The 25,790-nt window shown below is 44.3% G+C and overlaps 1 protein-coding gene across 1 annotated transcript; it reads right to left on the bottom strand.

The window, feature by feature from the left end:
• Window positions 1-230: 230 nt before the first annotated feature.
• Window positions 231-25,494, bottom strand: SLU7 (SLU7 homolog, splicing factor). The gene is made up of 16 exons (XM_029583598.1): window positions 25,152-25,494; window positions 22,410-22,597; window positions 21,211-21,364; window positions 19,816-19,896; window positions 18,585-18,749; window positions 18,183-18,251; window positions 14,841-14,888; window positions 9,768-9,899; window positions 9,378-9,475; window positions 7,315-7,382; window positions 7,031-7,170; window positions 6,635-6,796; window positions 6,090-6,194; window positions 4,777-4,851; window positions 3,705-3,812; window positions 231-2,397 (listed from the first exon to the last, which is right to left on the bottom strand). Exons 2-16 carry the CDS (start codon window positions 22,577-22,579, stop codon window positions 2,218-2,220), a joined length of 1,755 nt encoding a protein of 584 aa, XP_029439458.1. The 5' UTR covers window positions 22,580-22,597; window positions 25,152-25,494; the 3' UTR covers window positions 231-2,217.
• Window positions 25,495-25,790: the final 296 nt, after the last annotated feature.

Here is a 25,790-nt window from a genome sequence, read left to right on the forward strand (position 1 = left end):
CTCCCACCTCATACCTCCAAACAGGTCAGGCCCCATGTTCAGAAAAAGGGTGAACTCAAATGCAGCACTGAAAGAGCCTGCAGGAACTATTTGTTCTGGGAACATGAAGTCTGAAATTCAAGGCCACGCCATCAACTGTTCCAGGGCCCAAGAAAGTCAATCTCCAAGCACCAAAGGGATAATTCATATGGTTTCTATTCTTCGGAAATGCAGTATAGACAAGCTTTTATGAGTATTTTTACCTGAATTTTATTATAGTTTAGTTTGATAAAATACAATATCATACATATATAACAAAAACATGAACCCCCCGACTCCCCAAAGTGCTGAATAAGAGAAGGTATTCCTCTTCTCCAGAGGAATCCCTGGCACCCCTGACCATGTGGCTCATTCAAGCCTCTCATGTACCATTCATTTCCTCACAATGCCCCGTACTTACAACTAACAAAGTTCAGTAAAGAGCAACCCTGTTAAGAGCCTGCTTCAAGCCAGCAAGCTCAGTGGCTCCCTCCCCCAGTGTTATCTCCTCTTATGCAGGAGATGAGCAGGGGGCTGGCAGGTTTGAATCAGACTACGAGGTCCCCTAAGCAAAGGCCAGAGTCTATATGTTAAATCGGGAGCAGCAGTCATCAGTGTCATGGCTTTCACTAATAGCCAATTAGCCACAACAACAATAATGGGGGAAGAAAAAAGCCAAACTAAAATTGTGATATAGTCTAATACATTGCAAATGATCAAGTCTGAATATTAGGAATGTATCAACAAGATTTTAGTTTAAACATTTTTAATATCACTTTGCTGAAGACAAAACCAGCTAGAAATTGGTGCAAAATTTAAAGTCACAAAGGTTTAGTTACCCAGGGGCTTTCCAACAGTTAAAATCTCAACTTCTTCCAGCGAGAGCAGCCAGACCCCTTAACCAAAGGAAAAAGCCTGAGCAGGACGATAGCAAAGCGGGGCCTGAGGCTCTAAACTGGTCACCGGGAAAATAAAACAAAAGATAAGCCAACAAGCTCCACGCAGAGCTAATGGCGCCCGCTTTCAGAGACATCCGCATGCCTATGTGAGTTCCCCTCGGACCCCTGACATGTCTGAAAAATCTGGTGTGGCTCTCCCCAAGTTCTGAGGGGAGGAGAGACTCACACGCACACACTCTCTCTCGTTTGGAAGTAGGCCTGTTACATGAGGAGGAAAATGGCTGATGCTGTGGCAGTCTCTCCCCTTTCCTCCTCCTTTTACAATGGACTCAATTGATGAGAGGAAGGAGGCCACAGGAATCTGTTTTGGGTCTAAAACAGGGCTAGGCTGGAAAATAAAGGCTCTGTTCTTCCTCACCACAAATCTGAAGCTCTGGTGCGTGCAAGACAGAGTAGCAACCAACGTCAGTGCCCCATGTATAGACTGCACAGCACCGATAAGCTTTCAGTTGTGCTTTCTCTTGAAAGAATGCTTATACCTGTGCAGCTCAACATTTCCACCCTGAGGATCTTAAAATATCCAATGCTATTTGTAATGCATTTAAAGCAGGGCGGCCCCTATGCAAAAGCAGTCAGCCGGCAAACTCAGATGTTAGCCAGCTAAATGAATACTTGGGCACATATTCGGCTAAATTCTAGCCACCTAATAAGTCAGGAGGCTAGAATATAGCCGGTTAAGTTAGGGGCATTTCCAGGACATAACTGCAAGGCACTGAATTAGTCGGCCAAGTTAACTAGCTTACGTCAATATTCATCAAATGACTTAGCCAGCTAAGTCCTGTTGGGCCAAAGAGAGGTCCTGAAGTTAGGCCTCTATAGTGAGCCAGCTAACTTTAAAGATTGCCGGCTGTGTTCAATAGTGTGGTTTCCCTATTGAATAACCCTCCAAAGTTAGACAGATAAGTTTCTCCGGCTAACTCTGCTAGCCAGACTGTATCTGAATATGGACCTCGGAGTCGAGAGACTCCTGCAGCTTCCTCCAAGCTACCTTCCCTTGTTCTGGATCAACAGACTCCCTTAAATAGAAATACTCGGCAATTTGAAGATGCCCCAAATCACTGGGGCACTTTATCCTGAGACAGAAGGGAAAGGGAAAGCAGTTCTGCTCCTGCAGTGGATTTCCAAACTAATTGACCAAGTGGGAGAGAATGTGAAAACTGGTGGGCACAATTTGTCCCTCTCTTGTCCCTTTCAAAGTCTGTACATTCCAGGAGTAATGCACACCTCCTTTAAGTTAAAATCACTGTCCAAGAAACGAGGCCATGGGATCATCCGGCCTCTGGCGTTTCATTCTGTAGGCCTCCATTTCCTCCTCGGTGGGCTCCCGCGTCTCGTACATGCTGTTGTAGGCTCTCTTCCGCTCGTCTAACTGCAGCATCTCTTGAACGTGTCTGAGGCGGACCTCTTCTGCATTTAGTGCCTGAAATCACAGCACAAACGTTTTCAGAGAACTGCAGAGGAAGGCCAGGTACTAGGAAGAAAGTCTGAAATAAAGCCAGCTTTAAAGCTGACATGGTACCATGTCTCTTGGAGAAAAATCATGTAAATATCCACTTCTTTTACAGCAAAGTAATTAACCTATTAATAAAGAATATGTCTGTTTAAGAGCCTGGATCGGGGGGCTTTGGAAAAGCATTAGAAAGTTGCCAGGTTTATTCAGTTCTAACATTTTATGTTCACGCACCCACCCCATGAAAAGCGGCACCATAATGATCTAAGGCTTAAGGGCTTGGTCAAAGCTGACGGAGCACGAGATGGCAGTGTCTCCTTCACTAAATAAATACAACCATGAAATAATAAAGCTCCCCCCCGAGCCTTCGCCTTTAAGAAAGGTCCTTCAGAGCGCGGGTGAGGAAATCCAATCAATCCTGCCCATCTCGGAGCGCACGTGCAGCGGGGTCTGAAGGAAGCTGTGGCTTTGCAGCCCCTGGGCCAAGGGCTCTCACTGCCAAGGCAGGGCTAGACGGGAGGGAGAGAAAGGCTCAAATGAAGGGGGAAATCCCAGCTCGTCATGAAGAAGGGCTCCAGTGGGAGCTGGCTCAGACTTGGCAGAAAGCTCACAGACTAAGGAAGCAAGCCATGGCCCAAAAGGTTTTTTGTTTTTTTTTTTTAAAAGGCTTTTGGGAGAAAACATCCTAGGAAGAGAGATGATAAAATCAGTGCACCTGACAACAGAAGAACTGGATGGTGCTGGTTCACTTTCACAGCTGATATTTTGGCTTCTGAACATAAATCTCACCTCTTAAGGCAATGTTTCAATACTGCTAGTTAGAAATGTGGCAACTTCAGCCCACTTTGGTGAGGATATATAAACCCTTTGGTGGGAAGGTTCATTTTTTTTTTTTTAGCCTTTAGGCATCCAGTTCAGACCAGAGCCAGCCTCTACAGCACCACGAGCCTTCCCCTCATGACTATGCAATGTTCTTTCCCCTGGTTTATAAATGCCCCTCCCCCCCCTGCCGCCATCATCCATCTAGACAGGAAGTTGGAACGAAGGCACTGCAGCCCCAACAGGGGAAAGCCAAAAGAGCAGAGGGAGAGGAAAAATACATACACTTGTGCTCACCCTTTAAGCTCTCCCATCATAATAATGTAAAAGACAGAAGGCAACACCAGGTAAAGAGCACCGCTGGCCAAATTACGGAGGCAGCCACAGGCTCAGCGTCATTAAAGCCAGTGGAGACTAACCCTCCAGCCACAAGGTGTCAGCAGAGGGCAGAGCCTCACCTTCTTCAGCTTCTCCTGCCTCTTCTTCTCCTCCCCCTCGCTGTCAGAACTTGCACTCTTCCTCTGCTTCTTCTTCTTCTTCTTCTTTTTCAGTTTCTCCTGATGCAACTGGAAAAGGAAATGGAGCCCATGCAAATGAAAGAGAAGCTACCTGTCAGAGATTCAGAAGCTTATCTGACAATGGGATGAGAAGAGACAGCAATCCTCTCAAAGTGATCAATTACTAGTTTGGCTGCTTTAGGTCACCCTCTGCACGCTCCGATCTTTACAGTTCACACCATGAGTAATGCCTTCATTCTAGCGCACCTCACTGCCTGCCATTTCGCTTAAGAGGACAAGTAAAGAAGGCTAATTGGCTAGCAGAAAAGAAAAGGGGCCTGTTTAGTTAGGGAAGATACTCCATGCCCAACTATGTGGCCTAATAATAAAGCATGCAAAGCAATGCCAACGAGTTAGCTATTGCGGTTACTGGTGCTCAGATTTATATTATAAGATCAGGGAAGAAGCCAGGGACCAAGACATTTACCCTGTACAGTGCACGCTGGCAGTGCTATAAAACGAAGCATCAGAACAGGTCTGCAAGCAAATCTAGGCTTTTAACAGAAAAAGGATTATGAATTCATGTCAACCCCATGCAAAAAGGAACACACTGCGGGTCTTGCAGACACTGAGGATTTTGAATGATATAGTTACCATCTCTGTAACCCAGGGTAACCGATTATTTATGCCACTTATGACCTGCTCTCTTATGGTATTGCAAAGCATTGGGCCCAGCTTCAACTCTGAAGTTCAACTCCTACTTAGAGGGATGGGAGTGCTGCAGAGAAAGAAAAAGTCCCAAACACCGCCAGATAGCGACAGCTACTACTAGCTGACTGCAGGGTGTACTTGTGCTGGGCTCCGACCGTGCCATAGACTGCATGCTCACCAGAAGAGCTGATGTTACACTATTTGGAGAAGAGAACGTACCTAACAGCTGCCAGTGAACACCCACGGCACCACGGGGCTTCTGAACCGTGCGAAAAGCCCGACCCAAACACAAAGAGATATGCTGCTTGTTACAGACACCTACCTCCATTAGAGTTTTCGTCTGGCTCATAATCTCTCCTCCCTCTGCCTGCACATCTGGCTCAGCAGCATCTGCATTCTGTTTAATGACATGAAGGAATTAGCACCATGGGGGTTTCTGCTGTATTTACTCGGAGGCAATCACACCGCAGGTAAAGGGGGGAGGCAGGGCTGGCAGACAGCACCCGGGATTTCATTAAGAAATCTCTGCACACGATTCATGATGTGGGGGGGTTTGCAAGAGCCAGTCAGCCCTGCATTTTAGTTTTGCTTTGAAAATGTGCTTGCAGATCCGTTCAGATTTTACAACAGCATTGCCTGCCCAGTGAAGTTCAGCTATCTCAGAAACTAAAGCTGAAAAGGGCACAACTGACTGACGAATACGTTTTTACTGGACCAAAACTAGCCCTATGGATACCGATGGGTGGAAGATGGAATATGTTTTGGTTGGAGGGCTGCTTTGTGCTATCACGGGGCTTCCCCCAAACTTGTCAAGAGAAGGACCACAAAGGACTGGGAAGAAGCCTCTCGCAGTTGTTTGCGGGGTAAGCATGTCGGGTCCTTTCGGTCACCTGAAATGCTGGAGAAGAGAGAAGGCGGAGGGCAGAACACCTGACAGAGAGGGTGTCAGTAATAATACTTCTAGATTTCTCCAAAGTTGGCAACCCTACTCTCTGCTTCCCCCAAATATCTGCCAGCCTAGAGAAGCAGGGTGGATGGCTGGCGGAATGGGGTCTGTGGTGCACTCTCTCTCCCTCTTACTTCCTCTCCCCCTCCTCATATTCAACATGCCTCGGGGGGGATCGCTAGGTACGTCAAAGATCTGGGGCACAGGCACATAGGACTTTCCTTCCCCACCCCCCTCACCAACTCTTCCACACTCGAGGACTGGGGGAGGGAGGAACCTGATCACCTTTCCCTCATTTGCCACCACTGCCCCTGAACCGGCCCCCTTATTCTAGCAGCCCCCAGGACAATGGCTCAGCGACGCTGAGCGTTGCACTCATGGTTCAGCATGAAACATGAGAATGGCGGAGCACAATCTGCATGGATGCCTGCATGCCTGTCTATTAAAGGTGCACTGCTCATTTTTCCCCAATGTTATGGAAATATTATGAACGCATCAATCATCCACACCCTTCACTGCCCACACAAATAGCAGCTCAGCTTCCCGAGCCACAGTGGGACTCTTCATTCCTCCTTGAAGGCTGATGTACCCCACTGTTGTCACATTGTCCGAAAACACTCGAACCTTGCAACTTTGGACCAGAAACAGAAGCTCTTCCCAGGCCCTTAAACACAAATCTGAAAACTCACAGCTTCTTCTTTTCCAGCTTCCCCAGTACAGTAGGACATCTTGATGAAGGAGTTACAGCATTTGTATCCCCATCTGCCCTCTTTCCAATAGGAACCCCATATACACTGCAAAAAGACAAAAGGATACACACACAGTTACTGCAAACAACTAAATATTACCCAAAATGTTCTGAGCACACACACACTGCAGTGCAATGTTATATTCTTTCAAGTGAAGTTTACAATGAAAGCACAAACAGAATACATAGTAACATAGTAATGACAGCAGAAAAAGACCCAAGTGGTCCATCCAGTCTGCCCAGCAAGCTTTTTTATAAATTATTTTTTTAGGGTAGTAACTGCCACTCCATCCAAGTCACCCCATTCACTCAAGGGCACAGTATTAGCAGAAACTTCACGGAGATTTTGTAGCATTCCCTTTGAAGAGCCACAAACGTTACACATCTGCGTTCGCACAGCCAACACCGTGAAACGATTCTCTGCAGCCCCACCCGGATCGAGCTAGGAACCCATGCAGGGAGTGCTGCTGGCCAGTTCGGGCTTACTGTGTGGTTGTTGACGAGTACATCTTCTTCGTACTTGGAACGAGCAATGGCTTTCTCCTGGCCTTTAATCACGGTGCCGTGCCTGGAATACTCCACGTAGTCTTCAGTCTGAGCCAAAAGCAGCTCTCGAGCTGGGACATCCAAGTGCTCCTCTCCGCCGTACTGCCAAAGGAGAAAAGCATTTCCAGGCCCGGTGATATTCCAGGTACAAAGCGATGACTGAACACACAACTGCGCTTCCTATTTCAGCCTGCTTCTAGGAAGCCTCTCTACGGTACCTGATAAGTATGCAGGGCACGACCCTCTAAGCTGCTTCCGGAATACTTTTACAGGTTATTTGTTTTGAAAAGATGAGACCTTTACACAAATTTGGTTTTACTATTGTTGTATGGTTACCCTTTCCAAGATGGTTTCCTTCTGCTTCTCCTTGAAATCCTCTTTCTTCACTTTGAAAGATTTATACAAGACCTCCAGTTTGGTAGGGTCAGCCTGAAGATGAACTTCTGACCCCTTCTCGTAAGCCTCCCATGCAAACACTATGAGAAAAAGCAAGGGAATGGCCCTTAAACAGAAAGCTATTTAAGCAGGACAATTACAGTGCTAGCACGTCACTGTTAGCGGTATAAAGAGATCGCTAAACAGGGTTCTAACACGTTTCCTACAGGGCGACATCTACTTACACTGAGTCTGCGCCATTGAGATGGTATCTCCAGTGTAACGAACAAAGTTGTCTCCTGCATAACTGACCCTATGAAAAAACAATATACAGCACTGTAATAGTCTGCTGAAAGATTTCCCTTCTCTGCCATTACATGCAAAGTTTTCGCTAGCCTCCAAAATTAACTGCAGATCTTTATTCTTGCAGGGCAGATCAAAATTTGAAACTGGAGCTCAAATTATTGACCTTTAACTTCTACCATTTGAAATCGCTGATGAATTCTGCAGCAAGTGCAACTGCTGGGGAGTGAACAAGAGCAAATGGCATTTAGTTTTGTATGCTGTTTCATGTGTATAGTTTTTCTTTTTAAGTGTCTTTTTTTTTTGTTTTGGAAAATAGTGTGTGCTATTTTCCAAAACCAAACACAAGAAAAACATATTTCTTCTATGGAGTCCTCTGTCCCATGCTCCCCACCCCTGGAGGCAGCCATTTCCATGAAAATAGTAATAATTGTTAAAATAAAACCCCAGTCACAGGTCACACCCTCCACACCCCCATCCCCTCGTCACTGGTGGGACCTAGGAGTGACCCTTACCACTCCTGGCAGCTGCCATTTTTTCAAAATGGCACCAACTGACTTTGCCCCTTTCATGTGACAGGTGATACCCAATGGCACAGATTGCCCCTGTCATATGATGAGGCAAATGGCAGCTAGCAGGTCCGGGAGCGGAGGGGGGTCACACTCGGGGCCCCCCCACTAGACCACCAGGGATGTTTTGGCAAGTCCAGGAGGGGGGTTGGGAGAGTGAGAAGCTACCACGGGGCACTATGTTTTACAAAGAGGAGGGACTGAAGGTCAGAAGCGGGGCCTGTAACCCGATTTTTTGGTTATTGTTTTTAATAAGTATTACAATTTTTTGGGGGGGGGGGGGGAAACGGCTGCCTCCAAGGAGTCTCGGAACACCCCCCAGGTCGGGATGTTTGTTGAGGAGTACCTTGCGCACTATTTGCAAATAGTGTGCAAAAAAAAAAAAAAGATACAAAAAAGCCACTAAATTTTATTTTTTCTATCATTTAGTTTAAAAACCGAAAAGAAACAACAACATATCAATGATATTGTCTGTTGTTCCAAACGAATGCACATCCTTCGTGACGTTTTTTCCTTCCCTTTGCCCAGGTGATTCAAGTTCTTTTACTGACTGAAGACTCCTCTGAGATGGAACACCTCACGGCTGCTGGTCTGCTCGTCGGGATTAGCACATGATTAGAAGCCGCCTTTCCTCCATCCCTGGAGCACGAGCACCCGTACCCCAACCAGCCAGGAGATTCAAAGCAGAGTCTCCTGCACCAAACTATGAAGCCAGCTCTGGTTTTATTTTAACTGTACATTTCTCCAGCTAGCTCCCGGCTCTTTGCTTCCCCTACGATAATGTTCTGTTTGCACGGATAAGATCACATGGATGAAAGAATGAAAAAAAAAAATAAAAGGAACACACAAGTTTTGCACGTAAAATGCATTCTTTCCATGCTCTCCATGAGATATTCATTTCCTAATGATCAGCGTTGGAGGCTTAAGTATTTTTTTTTTTTTAACTAAACCCTTGACTGCAGGTTTGCACCTCTACCATCTGCTGGAGTCAGAGAGATACTGAGGGACTGCAGGTGGCACACTCGGTTATGGAGCAGTGCCTCAAGGTTTTTAGTTCTCTGCCTCCATCTGCTGGTAGGGATGCACCACCCATTGGTCTGGAATGATTGGAGTATGTACAGGAATGCAATATACATTTTTAGGTCATCACAAGAGTGGTTAATGCTGTGATAGATTCCCAGACTTACAAAAAGATGAAATGAGATACAAAAGATTAGATGAATCTGTCTGCCTGCCCTACTGCTGAAAAATGAGCATTTCACCTTGTTGAGTCCTTTTCTAGTGAATGCATGTGTTGGAGGAATCCTAACTGATGTGCATTGTTGCTCACCACCCATGGGGGCCTGTGTCAAGTTTCTTTGCCTATGAAGAACATGAAAAGAAGCTGGAACCCCCATCCAAATACATGCAAAAAACAAAATAAAAAACAAACATACTCCTCTGGATTTGTTCCTGCATTGGCATATGGGTTCTCTCGCATGGCTCTCGTTTTAGGATCATAGTAAGCAGAATTGGGATCTAAATTCCTCAGGTACTGCAAAAAGAACCAAAAATTATATACGTCAAAAGTCAGTATATAATAAAGTTAAAATTCACTTTTAAAGTGCCTCAAAACAAGGCATTTTCTCAGGATATGTTCCTACAACTATGAATACAGCCCATTGACAGAGACCTCTCCTCAACAAAACAGACTATCAAAAATTCATCAATCAAAATAGCTGCAATTAAAACTAAGTTACTAATATTTTTAACTACTGACAAAAGAATTTCAGAAAACGTATTTGTGCGCCTAACACTGACATCGGTTACTGTAGTTTCTCACTTACTTTAGCGATGTCTTCACGGATTCGCAGATTTCTAACAGTAATGCGTCTCTTGGAATCAAAATTCTGTCCTGGCATGTCAATGTCGTCCGCGTATTTATCTTCATCCTCATCTTCACTATTATGATCTCTTTCCTGAAATGGAGAGATGAGAAATTAGAAGCACAACCTCCCTATTCCTCTTCAGCTACTTTACATAGCAGGTGATGACAGAAGCACAGTCCAGATGTATTCCACACATTAAGAAAGGTGGAAAGAAGGCAAAACGATTACCGACATGGTTAAAAGGGGAGGTGAAAGAGGCTATTTTAGTCAAAAGATCTTCATTCAAAAATGAAGAAGGATCTAACAGAACCAAATAGGATAATGCATAAGCGTTGGCAAGTTAAATGTAAGACACTGATAAGACAGGCTAAGAGAGAATTTGAAAAGAAGTTGGCCATAGAGGCAAAAACTCACAGTAAAAACTTTTTAAAATATATCCGAAGCAGAAAGCCTGCGAGGGAGTCAGTTGGACCGTTAGATGATCGAGGGATTAAAGGGGCACTTAGAGAAGATAAGGCCATCGTGGAAAGATTAAATGATTTCTTTGCTTTGGTGTTTACTGAAGAGGATGTTGGGGAGGTACCCGTACCGGAGAAGGTTTTCATGGGTAATGATTCAGATGGACTAAACCAAATCACGGTGAACCTAGAAGATATGGTAGGCCTGATTGACAAACTGAATAGTAGTAAATCACCTGGACCGGATGGTATACACCCCAGAGTTCTGAAGGAACTCAAAAATGAAATTTCGGACCTATTAGTTAAAATTTGTAACCTAGCATTAAAATCATCCATTGTACCTGAAGACTGGAGAGTGGCTAATGTAACCCCAATATTTAAAAAGGGCTCCAGGGGCAATCCAGGAAACTACAGATCGGTTAGCCTGACTTCAGTGCCAGGAAAAATAGTGGAAAGTGTTCTAAACATCAAAATCACAGAACATATAGAAAGACATGGTTTAATGGAACAAAGTCAGCATGGCTTTACCCAGGGCAAGTCTTGCCTCACAAATCTGCTTCACTTTTTTTGAAGGAGTTAATAAACATGTGGATAAAGGTGAACCGGTGGGTGTAGTGTATTTGGATTTTCAGAAGGCATTTGACAAAGATCCTCATGAGAGGCTTCTAAGAAAAGTAAAAAGTCATGGGATAGGTGGCGATGTCCTTTCCTGGATTACAAACTGGTTAAAAGAGAGGAAAAAGAGAGTAGGATTAAATGGACAATTTTCTCAGTGGAAAAGGGTAAACAGTGGAGTACCTCAGGGATCTGTATTGGCACCGGTGCTTTTCAATATATTTATAAATGATCTGGAAAGGAATACGATGAGTGAGGCAATCAAATTTGCAGATGATATAAAATTTTTCAGATAAGCGGACTGTGATAAATTGTAGGAGGACCTTGTGAGACTGGAAAACTGGGCATCCAAATGGCAGATGAAATTTTAATGTGGATAAATTCAAGGTGATGCATATAGGGAAAAATAACCCATGCTATAGTTACACGATGTTAGGTTCCATATTAGGAGCTACCGCTCAGGAAAGAGATCTAGGTGTCATAGTGGATAACACATTGAAATCGTCGGTTCAGTGTGCTGCGGCAATCAACAAAGCAGACAAACAATGTTAGCAATTATTAGGAAGGGAATGTTGAATAAAACGGAGGTTGTCATAATGCCTCTGTATCGCTCCTTGGTGAGACCACTCCTTGAATACTGTGTACAATTCTGGTCGCCGCATCTCAAAAAAGATATAGTAGTGATGGAGAAGGTACAGAGAAGGGCAACCAAAATGATAAATGGGATGGAACAGCTCCCCTATGAGGAAAGACTAAAGAGATTAGGGCTGTTCAGCTTGAAGAAGAGACAGCTGAGGGGGGATATGATAGAGGTGTTTAAAATCATGAGTGGTCTAGAATGGGTAAATGCTCCTTTTTGGTGCTGGCATGCACTATCCAAAACATGTGCAGCTAGCACTTGCTCTATAATGATCTTGCGATGCACAAGGTCAGCACAGTGGAAGTGCTGGCCCTGTGAGATTTGATTAGCACAGAGGCTGGCACACAAAGAGCAGCAGCAGAATGGCTTGCGTGTGTGTAAAGTTTGGGCTGCCCCACTAATCCACTCTATATTCAGGATGACTAGAAATTAAATTTTTTCAGATATGGAGAGCGGTGAATTTTCCATTGTTATTAGTTTTAATTATTGGGTGTCTGTGTCTGCCATTTTGAAATATTTTGTTTGGAAAATTTTTAAAACTTTGCATGAACTCTGAATTATTGGATGTTATTCTATTCCTTAGCTCACTGGAAATATTTTTATATGTATGGTTTTTACTAATATGATTGATTTATATTCCTTGATTTTATTGTTTGATGAATGATTTTCGAGGACTGGTGATATTTGTTCCTGCATAGCTGCTGTTTGTTGCCTGTCTTTCTGACAACCTATTTAAAACAAAACACACGGGGGCGATCTGAACGAAGGTCAGGTGAGGAAGAGCTCTTGTGTTGTAAGTTTTTCTTCAAAAAAATGCCTCATACCAAGAGAAAAGGGAGAGTCAGGGTTGAAACCCCAACAACCCCAATTCCTGCCTTGTCTCAAATGGTAATAAAAGGATTCTTCAAGTCGGTGAATATGTCTCCGGGAGATGTGTCTGCGGTAGCCGCTGGGCAGGAGCAAATCCCAGCGGCTTTGGACCCGAATACGACCTTAAGCCCTGGAGCTCCCGTGGCGCCCCTGCCGCCGAGCCACACACAACCCCCAGCCTTCGGGTCAGAGTGCCCGGCCCGTAGAGGTGGAAGGTGAAGGCCCTGTCGGGGTGGAGAACGGGGGAATGTGTTGTAGAGGCAGGCTCGGTATCGACGACTCCCGGAAACCTTCCGCGGCAGCAGCTGAGAGAGGGCGGAGTGAAAATCTCAATCGCTTCACCGTTAACATCTACGCCAGAGGGGCAGGAAGGCATGGCGGCGGCCTTAGATATGAGGCAGGAACGCTGCCAAGAAGGTCCGGTAAGCGTTATTCTTCCAGCACTTGCGGATCAAATGCAAAAAATAACTTTGGAGAATGTCTGGACAGTATTACTAGAATTAAAAACCTCGACAGTAAATATGTCCAGTATTTTGTCAGCAACACAAATTCAAATTCAAAGGTTGGACCCAGTAGTGATTCAACACACGGAAAAGACAGAAGGACTGCAAGAACAAGTTACTCAAATTAAAGTAGTCCAGAGTGGATTAATACAAGCTGAAGAGATTAATACAAGAAAAATTGAAAATATGGAGAACCAAGCAAGGTATAAAAATCTGAGAATATTCAATTTTCCACACATAAAAATGATATCCCCGTTGGAACAATTTAGAAAGGTTTTACTGGAAAATTTATTACTATCTTCAGAAGCTACTCCACCTACTGAGAAGATTTTCTATATAAATTCTGGGAAGACGACAGAAAAAGGGCAACAGAGTTTAGAGATACAAGCACAAGATATGGAAAATTTAACAGAATTCCTGGAGCAATCCATGGAAGAACAAATTGAATTTCGGGGAACTCTGTGTATAAGATTTGTGTTTTCTCCGGATAGACACACTATTTTAAGGTTATTATTGCGAAATAGAGAAAAACTATCTTGGTGAGAAAGTATGGGTTTACCCAGACATAACGAGAGACGCACAACTTCGCAGAAAGAGATTTCTGCAGATGTCCCAGGAAGTAAAAAATCTGGGAGCATATATGGTGATTCGTTACCCTAGTAAATGTGTGTTAAAAATTGGTACTCAAAGATATTTGTATTTTGACCCGCAAGATTTGCGTAGATTTCTTGATCCACATGTTTCTTTAAATAACGCTACTTGAACCGGCCACGGGATTAAGAAAAGTGATGTAACCTTCTGATTTAATTATATTTATTCCTTGCTTGCCTTAAAACAGAATCTTGGATCTCCTAGTTTCCTTATAAATTGGATGTATAATCAAGAAATATTTCTTTATGTAAGAGTTAGTATAAGGTATTTAAATAGTTGGTTAAATGTGATTATATGAATTTTTGCATTGGCATGCATGTTTTTGCTGTTTATGTAAGCTGAAAATGAATAAACAAATAATTAAAAAAAAACAAAAAACCCCAAAACACACAAAATATACCCTAATCGTTTACTTCTTCCCAATGCTTTCAAGTTTTAAAAATGTCTCCAAGCAGTACTTACTGATTCTTTCCAGCCACCAGCAAGGTGATCCTCTCCTCTCCGTGCTTCCACTGGATTGTGGACAGTGGAATGCTATTTTTATCCTATTTCTCTGCCTAATTCACCAATCTTGCCCGTTATCCTTTACCATTACCATCCTCTTACAAAGTTTTAGACATCTGGAGAGAGGGATGCTGGGTGTGGACAACATGGAAAGATCTTGTATGTTCATCTGGCTAAGATGAGTGTGCGAATGAGGAAGATGGACCGGCCTGATGGCAAGGGCTGAACACTGCCACATGGAAGGCCACTAGTTTGATCCCCAACTGGAGTCTTCTGTTCCCTGAGCTGGCTGGGGATACTGCGGAGAGAGCGTTCACACACTCCCCAGGGAGGCTGGGGTGGGGCAGGAGTCATGGTCATTGCTTAACAGCAACACCCCATGACCAGATTCACGGTCCGGGATTGCAGAGCTCTCAGTTCAAGATCAGCACTAGGTCGTGTGTGGGGGGCAGGGCAGCGAGTTGGAAAATCCCCAGGCACTTGGGAATGAAGACTCCTGGGCACCAGATCCCAGTTCTGGTTCCAGCAGGGCTGGAAGTGCAAAGGAGAAGAAAGAAACTGCCAATATCCTACAAGTAGCCGGCAGCTGGATATAGCCTTAGCAATGTTAGCAGTGTAGTCTCGTTCTGCTATGTTATTGCACACATTCTTGATATATGAATGAACATTCCCACACTCACATCTACAAAATGTACATCAGCCATCCTTCTGCAGGCCAAGCCCTATTTTCTTTCACTCACGTTACTAAATATTTTCTGCCCTACGTTTGCAGTGCTCATTAAATTCTTACGGTCTGTAAATTTGGATCATCTTCTCCCCACTTGTTTCTTGAGGAATTCTGCAGTAAAGAAAACAATGTACAATCTCAGAGCGTGCACACACACGGCGCGCAAATGCCAGAGGGAGAAGCAACTATTTAAAGGGGTAGCTACATCCAGATAGAAAGTTATACATGGCATCCGTGACTTAATATGCAAGGCCAAGGAACAGCATGCACAGTGTAATACCACAGTTCTGCGCTCACTGACATCATTCAAGAAAAGGTAAATATTGTATGATCCCATGTTTACAGCATGTCTTGACACTGATCAGTACACCTGAGCACCACTATGATATCAGTGTACTGGCAATCAGTTGGATTGCAACTTTAGAGCAGTAGTGTCACAACCTGTACTACACAGATAATATCCTATAGTTTTGCCCTTTCATTTTGTGGTTCTCTCTAGTGAAGGACATCCAATCATGCGTCTTTCAAATGATGTTACCTGTGTCAGGTGTGAACTATTACCGTATATACTCGTGTATGTCAATCTCACGTGTAAGTCGATGGGGCAATTTTGAGATCAAAATCCATTGAAACCCACTGGCCCATGTGTTGCCGAGGTTTAAAATGACCAAACAGGACGATAAGAATTTAAAAAAAGGAAATGTCCGTATTAAAAAAATGTCACGCGGTTACAGAGTTAGCAGCATAAGGTAAGCGGCTAACTAATAATCAGAGTTAGCCGCTTAACTTCTGCAGCTAACTCCACTCCGTTTTGGCGGCTGGCGCATATGTACACGCATACCTCGGAAACGTTATAGTACACGCAGTAAAACATAGTATGCATTAGAGATGTGCAGTCATTTGCAACGAAATAGGAAATAAAGACGATACTTCCTATTTCGTTGTATTTCAGACAGCAAATAAGCAACAGGAATACCCACAAAATTGTGTGGTTTTGCTAGTTTGTTTTTTTTTCGGGGGAGTGTGCACCTAAAAAAGAAAAACACCCCAAAACCCACCTCAGCCCTTCAAATTTCATTAAATATACACACATATTAGAGCTGTGCACAGTATTTTTTGTGCCAGTTTTGTTTTCGGATTGTGGGTGGGCCATTTCAGTCCACCCTCAGATAGAAAATTTTCTCCGTCAAAAATTTAAAGCCCCCCCTCAAGACTCACCCAACGCGACCTCCCGCTCCCGGGCCGTCGGCTGCCAGTTATCAAAATGGTGCCGTGGCCCTTTGCCCTCACCATAGGACAGGGGCTGGCCAATGGCACTGGTAGAACTGGTCCCTTGGAAAGGGCAAAGGGCCGCCGGCGCCATTTTGATTACTGGCAGCCAACGGCCCGGGAGCGGGAGAGCTTTAAATGTAATGAAATTTGAAGGGTTGGGGCAGGTTTGTGCTTTGTTTGGTTTTTTTAAACCAAATTTTGACGGAAAAAAAAAAAATGTTGATCGGGGGGGGGGGAACCAAAGTTGCCCACCCCCAATCCGAAAACAAAACGGGAAAAAAACAAAACAAAAAAAAACTGTGCACAAGTCTAGTCTGCAATGTATAAGCTGACCCAGTTGTTTTGGGCTTATTTTCTGGTATACATTTCTCGACTTATATGCGAGTATATACGGTACATGCAATATTTGTTTCAATAACGATAAAGCTTCAAACAAGAGAAATGTTACAGCTGTTGTTCCTAGACACCGTAGGTCAAGCGTCAGTCGGCCAGTGCAATTCTTCTTGGGCAGCTGCTGTCCCTTAATGCTTGAGATCAAACGCCGAGGGTGTAATGGCTGGGGAAGTCTGTCGTATTTAAATGCAGTGCATAAAAGTCAACCTGAAAGCTGGCTACGCTGAAATCCACTTACACGGATACGACACACACACTACACAACCATGGGGTAACACACAACTTTTTATTGGCATTTCTTTTCTCATTTTAACAGGTCTAGTGCTAGAGATTTCCTCCATAACCCTCTGCTAAGCCTCATTTGGGTTCCTGCACTTTGAGAGATGGTCCAGCAGAGGAAATGACAGAGCAACACAGGACACCAGACTTAGAAGCTGCAAGTTTAAAGAACTTTTACTCGGTATTCTTATTCCCAACAACCATTTCTGTACAGGTGACTTCTGCAGGAATTTGACAGCAATTTTGCCATTTCACTTACGTATATAATGGTTTTAGTGAAGCAATAAATATTGTATACAACAGTTTATCTCTGACCTATATAACCAAATATTTGAAGGCGGCAGCCTTTTTGAGGAGCTGGAGTCTGGAGGGTGGTCTCACAGTTTCCCTGCTACTGCTTGGGGCTTTCAGCTCAATGGAATGACACCTCTCCCCTTAAATATCCCCTCCCAAGTCAGTCCAGTCACTGCAGTGAGAGCCTTCTATGACCCTGCAATCAAAGGTCCGAAATCTGGCCTTGGTGTCACCAATGACTGGGACTCCCTGTCCCACAGGGGCTCTGTCGCATCTCATGCCCTGACCCAGAAGCCCCTTGGACCGTGTCACAGCCAGAAAATTATACAAGACCTCCGTGACATATGTGAAGTCGTGCAACCTCACTAATTATTAGGTACATGCACTGCAAGCTTCTGTGTTCATCTCTCATCTGCAGACAGCTCCTTGTAAACAGATGAAGTCTGGTGGCTGTTTGCATTACCCGGGAAAGTTTGCAGCTTTTTAAACATTCTGCACTGTACAGTGCACAAGAAAGGTCTTATTTTAAAGGTTTCCTCCAATTATATCCCAACAGGATATCTTGAAAACTGAAGACAAAAAAGTGTTGCCAGCTCTGTAAACAATATCTGTTGGGTTTTTTTAAAGCCTCAGACTGCACGAGCACTGTGTCGGGACTAAGACGAAATATTACGTTTTGTGAAAAAAGAAAAAATTAGTAAGAGGAAAAGAACCCTCCTAATAAGGCTTTTAATTAATGGCGGCAATTACAAAGCCTTTACCATTAGTAATCAACCTCCAGTGTGTACAGCTTGCACAGAGCTATCCTGACACAGTAAAAGGAGAGAGAAAAAAAACGAGACATTAATTCCATGAAGTTACAAGCCCCCCAACTATATTTTAAACTATTTTAACTGAGGAAGCCAAACCCAGCAGTTAAGATTCTGTATGATGATATCACAGGTCAATTGCATAGCCCTGGGAACTGGAAAGGAGCTTTCTAGCTAGTCGGGGAAGCCTTGCTGGTAATGAAGGACAAAGAGTATCTTCGGTGGCAAATGCATGCCTTTACTATCTCTGCCAACCAGATACGAGATGCAAATGCCAAAAATCATGACTAGAAGTGGGTTCATAACTCACATTTAACCACTGGCTTACAATGTATAAAACCCTCGCTTGTGCACTTACCACTTGCTCCATTAGCTTTCCGGACGCCAACTCTTCCTGCAGCTTCTGGGCTTTAAGCGTACGCTTAGCCTGTAATCGAGCACATGGTTTGAAAAGGTTATCAAAAGCCAATCCTCCTAAAGCAGTAGTAAAGTACTTTAAAAATGCAGCTCTCTCTTCCCCAGCACTGGAAAGGAGAAGACAGGATGAATGGGGTAGGACCTCACAAGGCTTAGGCCTCTTGGTGTAGATGCTAACAGGGAGAAACAGCATAAAAACAGAAAATGGGCAAATGAAAATCAGAAACTGCCAACTGGGAGATAGATATATATATATATATATATATATATTGCTCTGGACAAGCTCACTGTTGCACTGTTTCTTGGGGGAGAGCACAAATAAACCAGCCAAACATCTCCATACCAAGTCAACCTTGGAATATTCCTCCACGATCTTCATGTGCTCTTCCGGGTTATAGCCATTCCATCTATCCCTCTTCCCATCATAATCAAACATTAGCTGGGGTTGTGGGAATTCATCTGGGGCAATGTTTGCGCCTGTGAACTTTGCTCCAACTCTCCTTGGTCTCTAAAAATAAAAATAATAATAATAATAATGTCCCACTCTATTCTACTTAAAAATTGGGATACAAATCTTTTAAAATGGAAATCTGGCCTTTTCCACTCACTGGAAGCCTAAACAAGCAACATTATCTTGCAGTGATCAAGCTAACAAAAAAAAAAAAAGACACTGGAGATGCAACCAAATGATCTAAACTGTGAACAATGATAATTCTAGGCAGCATATATGATCGTCTCCAGCCTGAGATATTTGGGGAAACAGCTGGAAAGCTAACAATCCTGAGAGCGGCACCAGTGCTATTCCTCAAGCCTGGCAGCAGCATTCAGTCTAATGACAGGGTCCAGAACCTACATCCTCCAAATGGTTTCACTGCTCTCACACACCACCCCAACCCCAGCCTGTGTATTATAAGGATGTACTTCAGATCTGAAGCACACGAGAAAGCTTTCAGTTACACCCGGTGTCCACATGACATTTTGGGAATGAAAAGCTTAATCGGGCTAGAAAATCTACAGAATGTTCAACCGCTCATTTTAAAAGCTGAAATTCCTCTCCAGCTCAGCAAAGGCTGGCTAGGCTGAAATGGGTCAATGTGGCTCCTGGAGTGCCACCCACAGGTACGGCTTGCAGGATGGCCACGAGGAACATGCTTGAGCTCCATTCCCTGGAACTCCAACCGAGTCCTCTTTTCAAGGCATCCCATGTATTTCAGCATGAAATTAACTGACAGGGAGGCGAATGAAGATGCATTCAAAGCAAACATTTACCCAGAACACCAATGCTATATACTGCAGATTAAGCCCCATGCTAAAAACTCAGCATTCAACACTCATTTATGAGGGGGATTCAATACAGAAGAGGAATTTGAACTGTTTTGATGCTATTCTTAAATTCACTTTCTTTATTGGCTTCCCCTCGTTGCAACATTTACTTTTATAGCAAGAATAACAATGCTAGCAAGAGACAGGAATTTAACAGCAGAAAACAAGAAGTGACCAAGGCCCATTCTTTGACTGCCAGTTTCTGTCAAAGCAAAACGCCAGCGAACCCATACATCAGACTCCTGGCTTACCTCAAGGCAGTCTTTCTTCTTGTGTGTCATGCTCCCACAATTTTCACAGGCTCCTGGACGAAATTTGGTGGCAATGGAACCCTAGAGATTAAAAATATCCTTACTACATACCAGGAATGAGCTGTACTCAGGGCTCAGGAGACTTGCTGTCATGTCTGCTGACCACAGGGGCCTACGGGTACCATGCTTGGGTGGCAAGACAGCTGGCTCTACTGGAGCAACCCCTGCCGACCATCTAGTGACTTGGGAACTCTGGCAGGCACTGGGCATACTGTCTGGTGGGGGGAAAAGGTGCAATAAAAAACAACTGGGAGGATAATCAGAAATCTGAAAGAGACTAGCTCATCAGCAGATTCATTTTTTTGTTCTATTTTATCATTTATTCTTGATTAGTAAGCTCTGGAGGTTTCCTTCTTAACATCCTTTCCTGTTAGGCCATCTTTGGATATAAACGTTATGGATGCAATATTGCAGGTCTTCTTACAGCTCTGTAGCATGTATTCACTATCACATTAGTGAGCAACTTCAAGAAATACGCAGAGAGAAAAAATAACAGCTTCCAGGCAAGTCTTACTATGGGGATCAATGACCGATTTTTCCTGTGAAGGGGTTTATTGTAATAATAGAGAACAAGGACAATGCTGAATAACTACTGATTAAATTTTCAACCGAAGGATAAACTGGGCCACTTGACAAACATGATTACAGTCTGCAGATCTTACTGAAACTACATAGAGCTTTCTGATACAAAACCAAGGAGCATACATATCCGTGCACAATTTATAGCTAAATTTAGGCTTTGTCACCGTCAGTTCCCCAGCTACCACCATACCCAAATGCTTCTCCCACCCTGCAGACCTTCAATCAACCCTCCCTGGTCACTTCAGATTCCTCCTGCCACCCCCTGACCTTATGGCTCCGGTGGTGATAACTGTACCAACGGTGAGTGAGTGAATGAACGAAGGGACTCCTCTCACAGGCCCTCTCTCACATGGATGCTGGAGGAAAGGGGAAATCTTCACTGCTACAAACACAGGTTGGCTCAGTCCCTGTACTCACGCAATCTGTTGTTGATAATGCTGCCACCACTGTTCCCATAAGGTCAAGGGACTGGTAGAAGGAAAGTAATCAGATGGGGCCATTGGGTTTGACTGGAGGTCTTAGGGAGGGGTAAAAGACAGAAACTGTTGTTCCAAGCAGGCCTCTTTGTGCATCCAGGCCTGCATTTTTACAAATAATTAATACCCCAGTATCAAATTTTAGCTTTTAATATAGAGCAGGAGGAGGGCATGTGGCATGCGAACATATAATTTAAGGGACAGTTGCAGTGTTACTGCAATGTACTCCTACACTCAGGTTCCAAGATGGGAGAAATCCAAAAGATGGCTTTCCTACCTCTTTAACTCCTCTCTTGTACCATTCGCCCATTGAAGTATACTCCCTCTGTTTCTCTTCCTGTGGTCGCTGATGCTTTAAGGTAGGCCTTTTGGAAGGATCTATATACCATGGTACTGAGGAAATGTACTGTGGAATATGAGGATTGATATCTCTGCACGGGAAAGCACAAACACATTCCTTAGGGATTCAGAGTTAAGGGAACTTTTTTTTTTATCATTTCAGCCTGTTCAACCCTTTTTCTTTATTCTTAAAACAGGCGGCTACTGAACTAAAAATAGAGGTTATTCAAATACTTATTAGTGTTTCAGCATAAAAACACACATCCAAATGTGTGTCATGGAGAGAAGTCTGATGGATCAGACTGAACTTCAAGACAGCAGATAACAAAATCAGATTTCTTAAATGCATTAAATTAAAAAAACAGACGATAAACTATGATTTTTACATTCTTGAAAACAAATTCATGCTACGAACTACGTTTTTACTACATAAAGTTAGCATATAACACCACAACTCTCTTCAAAAAAATGATTTTGCAGTCAGGAAAAAGTCATTTTAACAAGGAAAAAGTATATAAAACTTGCTAAACTGGTGTAGCACTCGATATTCCCACCAGATTCTCCATTTCTCCCAACCTCTGCTTACGGAATAAACCTACTTAGTGTCCCAGCTGTTACTGACATAAAGAAATAAAGTTTGGGGGGGGCTGGCTCACACCTTTCTGTTGCAATAAAAATCTATTGAAATTACAAGAAAACTAGGAAAATAGGTGGAACAACAACAAAACAATAAATTGCACGTTCTGCCCTGGACACTTCTTGCTCCTGAGGTACAAGAAGTCTGACAATACCAAGGCACTTCGACATGACAGAATCTTTGTAATACATAATTTCACTTACAGGAGAAAAATGTGCCCTTTACATCACAGCAGTAATTTGTTAAAAAAAAAAAATGCCTTTCCTATTATAAAAAATATATAAATAAAAGCTTACAATTCCATAGGCTCTGTTTAGCAAAGATGTTCTCATACACTAACTACAGAAAAATTATTTGATCTTTCAGAGCCAAAACGTGCCAGACTGGTTACATGTTCCCTTCTATTATTTAAATGTTTCTTATGATCATTGGAGCTGCTAATGGAGCCCCGTTTTACGTCATGATTCCAGGCTGGAGCAGCACGCTTCAAAGAAACTCACTTTCCTTCTTCGTCCACTTCTGCCGGCGCATTACCCAGCTTTCTTTGTTCCTCAAGCTCCTTCTTCTTCCTCCAGTCCTCTCTGGTCATCTTCTTTGGCTCTTCCAAACCTGCATCGCTGGACCCGCCCGAGATGGCAGACTGAAGCACGTCCAGGGTTCCAGAGGCCATGATGCCTTTCTAAGACAGCTGGATATGTGAAAGGGAAGAAAAATATCAAAATTCTAATTGATAAAACCCCTGCAAGAGCAATAAGTACAAATATAGCCAAGTAATGTGTCTATTTATTCTTCAAATCTCGAGCATCATACATCAGAGAGAGATGGTTAATGCAAAGACTAAGGCTCTCCCAGTAAAAAGCTAGATGACAAGATGTGAATCAACAGCACTAGACTCCCTGTCCAGTTGAGAAATCTTGTTTGAAAAACAAAAGAAGCCTGCCGCTGAATGTTTAAACAAAGCACATTTTTTTAGCAGGAGCATTGCAAGTTGTTAACTTATAGACACCATTTGACACATATTATGGAGACCCCCGGATGAGATTTATGGCAAGGTCTAAATAATTTGGCTCTGATGATTTCTTTGAGAATTTAAAAAAATACATGAGTTTTCACACAATCTTGAAATTTGTAAAGTGAAAAAAAGATTGGGCAGGTCCTCCCACCAGGACAGGGAGACCTGGAGAGGTGGCGTAATGCAGACACATGCATCGAGGTCCTGGGTCGCCTGCAACCACTGAGACCGCAACGTCCACTGGGCTCTGTGCATGCACAGATGGGCCAAGGGGGGTAACACGGACAGATGCTTCCGTGTGATCCAGAAGAGGCAGCAGAAGGCGAGCCAAAACCTGCTGGCGTCGGCGGACCAAACCCGCAAGGGACAATGGGGCGAGTGCTCATTGTGGGGCAAAGACACCCTGGCTTGCACTGTGTCAAGCTTGGCCCCGATGAATCCCAGGTGTGGCGTTGGGATGAGCTGGGACTTGGTGTAATTGATGACAAACCCCAGAGACTGCAGCACCACAACAGTCAGATTGAGAGAGAGCATAGTGCACCCTGCTGAGTGGCGCACATGACCAGCCAGTCGTCGAGGTGCGCTCCCACCACTGCCAGGCACTTGGTGAAAACACGAGGGGCTGACACAAGGCCAAATGGCTACACTCTGTACTGGAAGTGTTCCCTGCCCATTACAAATCGAAGATACTTCCTGTGACTAAGGAAGATCTTGATGCGGGCGTAGACGTCTTTTAAGTCGATGGAGCACAGCCAGTCTCCTTTTTGCAGGCTGTGGTATCAAGGTGCCCAAAGAGACCATTTTGATTTTTTCTCTTTGATGAAACTTGTTCAAGGTTCAGAGGTCGAGAATAGGGCGGAGGCCCCCTGTCGACACCCCCGATGCCGGAGTAGATGGGTCAGACCTTTTGGTCCCAAAAAGCTTTTCCATCTTATCTAGCCGGGCACGACGGCCTTTTGGGGGGGGTCATTTGATTGCAGAGTGCACTCCTAGACATTGTGCGACACCTCCAGGCAGAGGATACAAACCTCATGCGGATCAGTGATAGACATGGTCAGTAGACACTAGGGGCATCGTCGAAAACTGGATGCCATGAAAAAACAGCCGGCGGGTGGTCAATGGCCGGCGGCCACCTGGAAGCAACACACCAGGAATCGACCGCAACAAAGGAAAAAAAAAATTCAACCTACTGCGCAGCAGGAAGGACACTGACCAGTGAAAGAGGGACCAGGTGCAGAGTCCGTCGAAAAACGACAGAAATATTTTGGAAAAAAATGAATGAAAGAGCAGAGCTCCACTAACGCAAGGCAAACACTTTGCGGGAAAAAAAAAAAAAAAAAAAGAGTCTGAAGGGGGGACCCTGCGTGAACGCGCAGATAGTGGCATGCTGGGCATGTTCATTGTGCCAGCCAAAGTTTTCCGTGCCAGGCTCCATGTGATGATGTCACTCACATGTGAGGACCACCATCCTGCTTGTCATAGGAGAATGTGGGATCCCGCTGAAATATACTTGATAGTGCAAAGAATGGGACTTTGGTGAATGGAAAGGAGAAGATAATCTCTTTAGTAAGAAACCTCAATAAAGTAATTTCTACACTGATGGAGGAGTATTTTCATCCAGTAAATTACAACACATTTTTAATTAAAATGCCGAAATAGGTAATGCATAATATGAATGTCATTATTGTAAACCGTTGTGCTCTTTACATGGAACGACGGTATATAAAGAGTCTAAATAAACAGCTGTATTGGTCCAACAGAAAACTGGACTTTCCCATTCAGAACTCAGCTCCCTAATTTTAAAAGGCCCTCCTCCATTCCCTCATAGTCCGCTTATGTTTTAACTACTTTGAAAACTTTGTGACATCTGCAAATGTCCTCACCTCACTCACGTCTCCCTTTTATCTTAATGAACGGACTCAACAGCACGGATCCCAGCACACAGCTGTGGGCTACGCCACTGTTCACCTCCCTCCAAACTAGGGAAACTGGGTTAGGCCCCCTTCTTCCTAGTCTTTCCCAAAGAAGAAGGGTCACACTCCCCTGCCCCAAGAAGAAAGAACGGTCTATAAGAGATTAACTAAAAACAGCAAAACGCATTATTCAAATTACAGATCTCATTCAGAGCAAAAAAAAAGAAACCGAGCTCCATCCTTCAGTCCCTGAGAAATGTAAACAGCAAGGCCAGGCTGTAAATCAGTTGTGGGCGACGCGGAGCCTTCTTACTTACTGCAACGTCTCGCTCTGTGCACAGAGAAGCAGGAGGTCAGGACGGGACACACAGAGCGGCCCGCACCCGGCACCGCACTTCCGCCTTCTCCCGCCGGCAGCTCCCGCTAGACCGCGGCCTTGTCCACCCGGCACCGCGCTTGCGCCTTCTCCCGCCGGCAGCTCCCGCTAGGCCGCGGCCTTGTCCACCCGGCACCGCGCTTCCGCCTTCTCCCGCCGGCAGCTCCCGCTAGGCCGCGGCCTTGTTTCCCTTCCGCCGCGCAGCCGAACCCTCCCGGCGTCCCCCCTCTATGACGTCACAACCCGCTTAGCGGCGCAGAGCCCCCGACTGCTTCCGGGTCGCAGCTGTCAGGGGCCTCGCAGCCGTCGACAGAAAGCGAGCAGGAACAGGAGGAGCCCTAGGCATAGATGGGAGTGTTTAGCGCTGCTCGGGTGAAGTCTATGTAACGAAAGGAAACCCCCCCCTTTAACAGACTTTAGTAGTTTTAAAATATTGTAATGACCAAGGTTCTCCTTGGTTAACGTAGTAATTTGGCAACATTTTCTTAGGAGCCAAGTTAAACTGATTGTGACCCTCCTAACACACATTTTAAATAAAATCAAAGATAAAATAATTTCCTATCAATATTCAAAGGCAATC

The sequence above is a fragment of the Rhinatrema bivittatum genome, chromosome 18 (assembly GCF_901001135.1).
Source record: "Rhinatrema bivittatum chromosome 18, aRhiBiv1.1, whole genome shotgun sequence".
Taxonomy (NCBI): Eukaryota; Metazoa; Chordata; class Amphibia; order Gymnophiona; family Rhinatrematidae; genus Rhinatrema; species Rhinatrema bivittatum.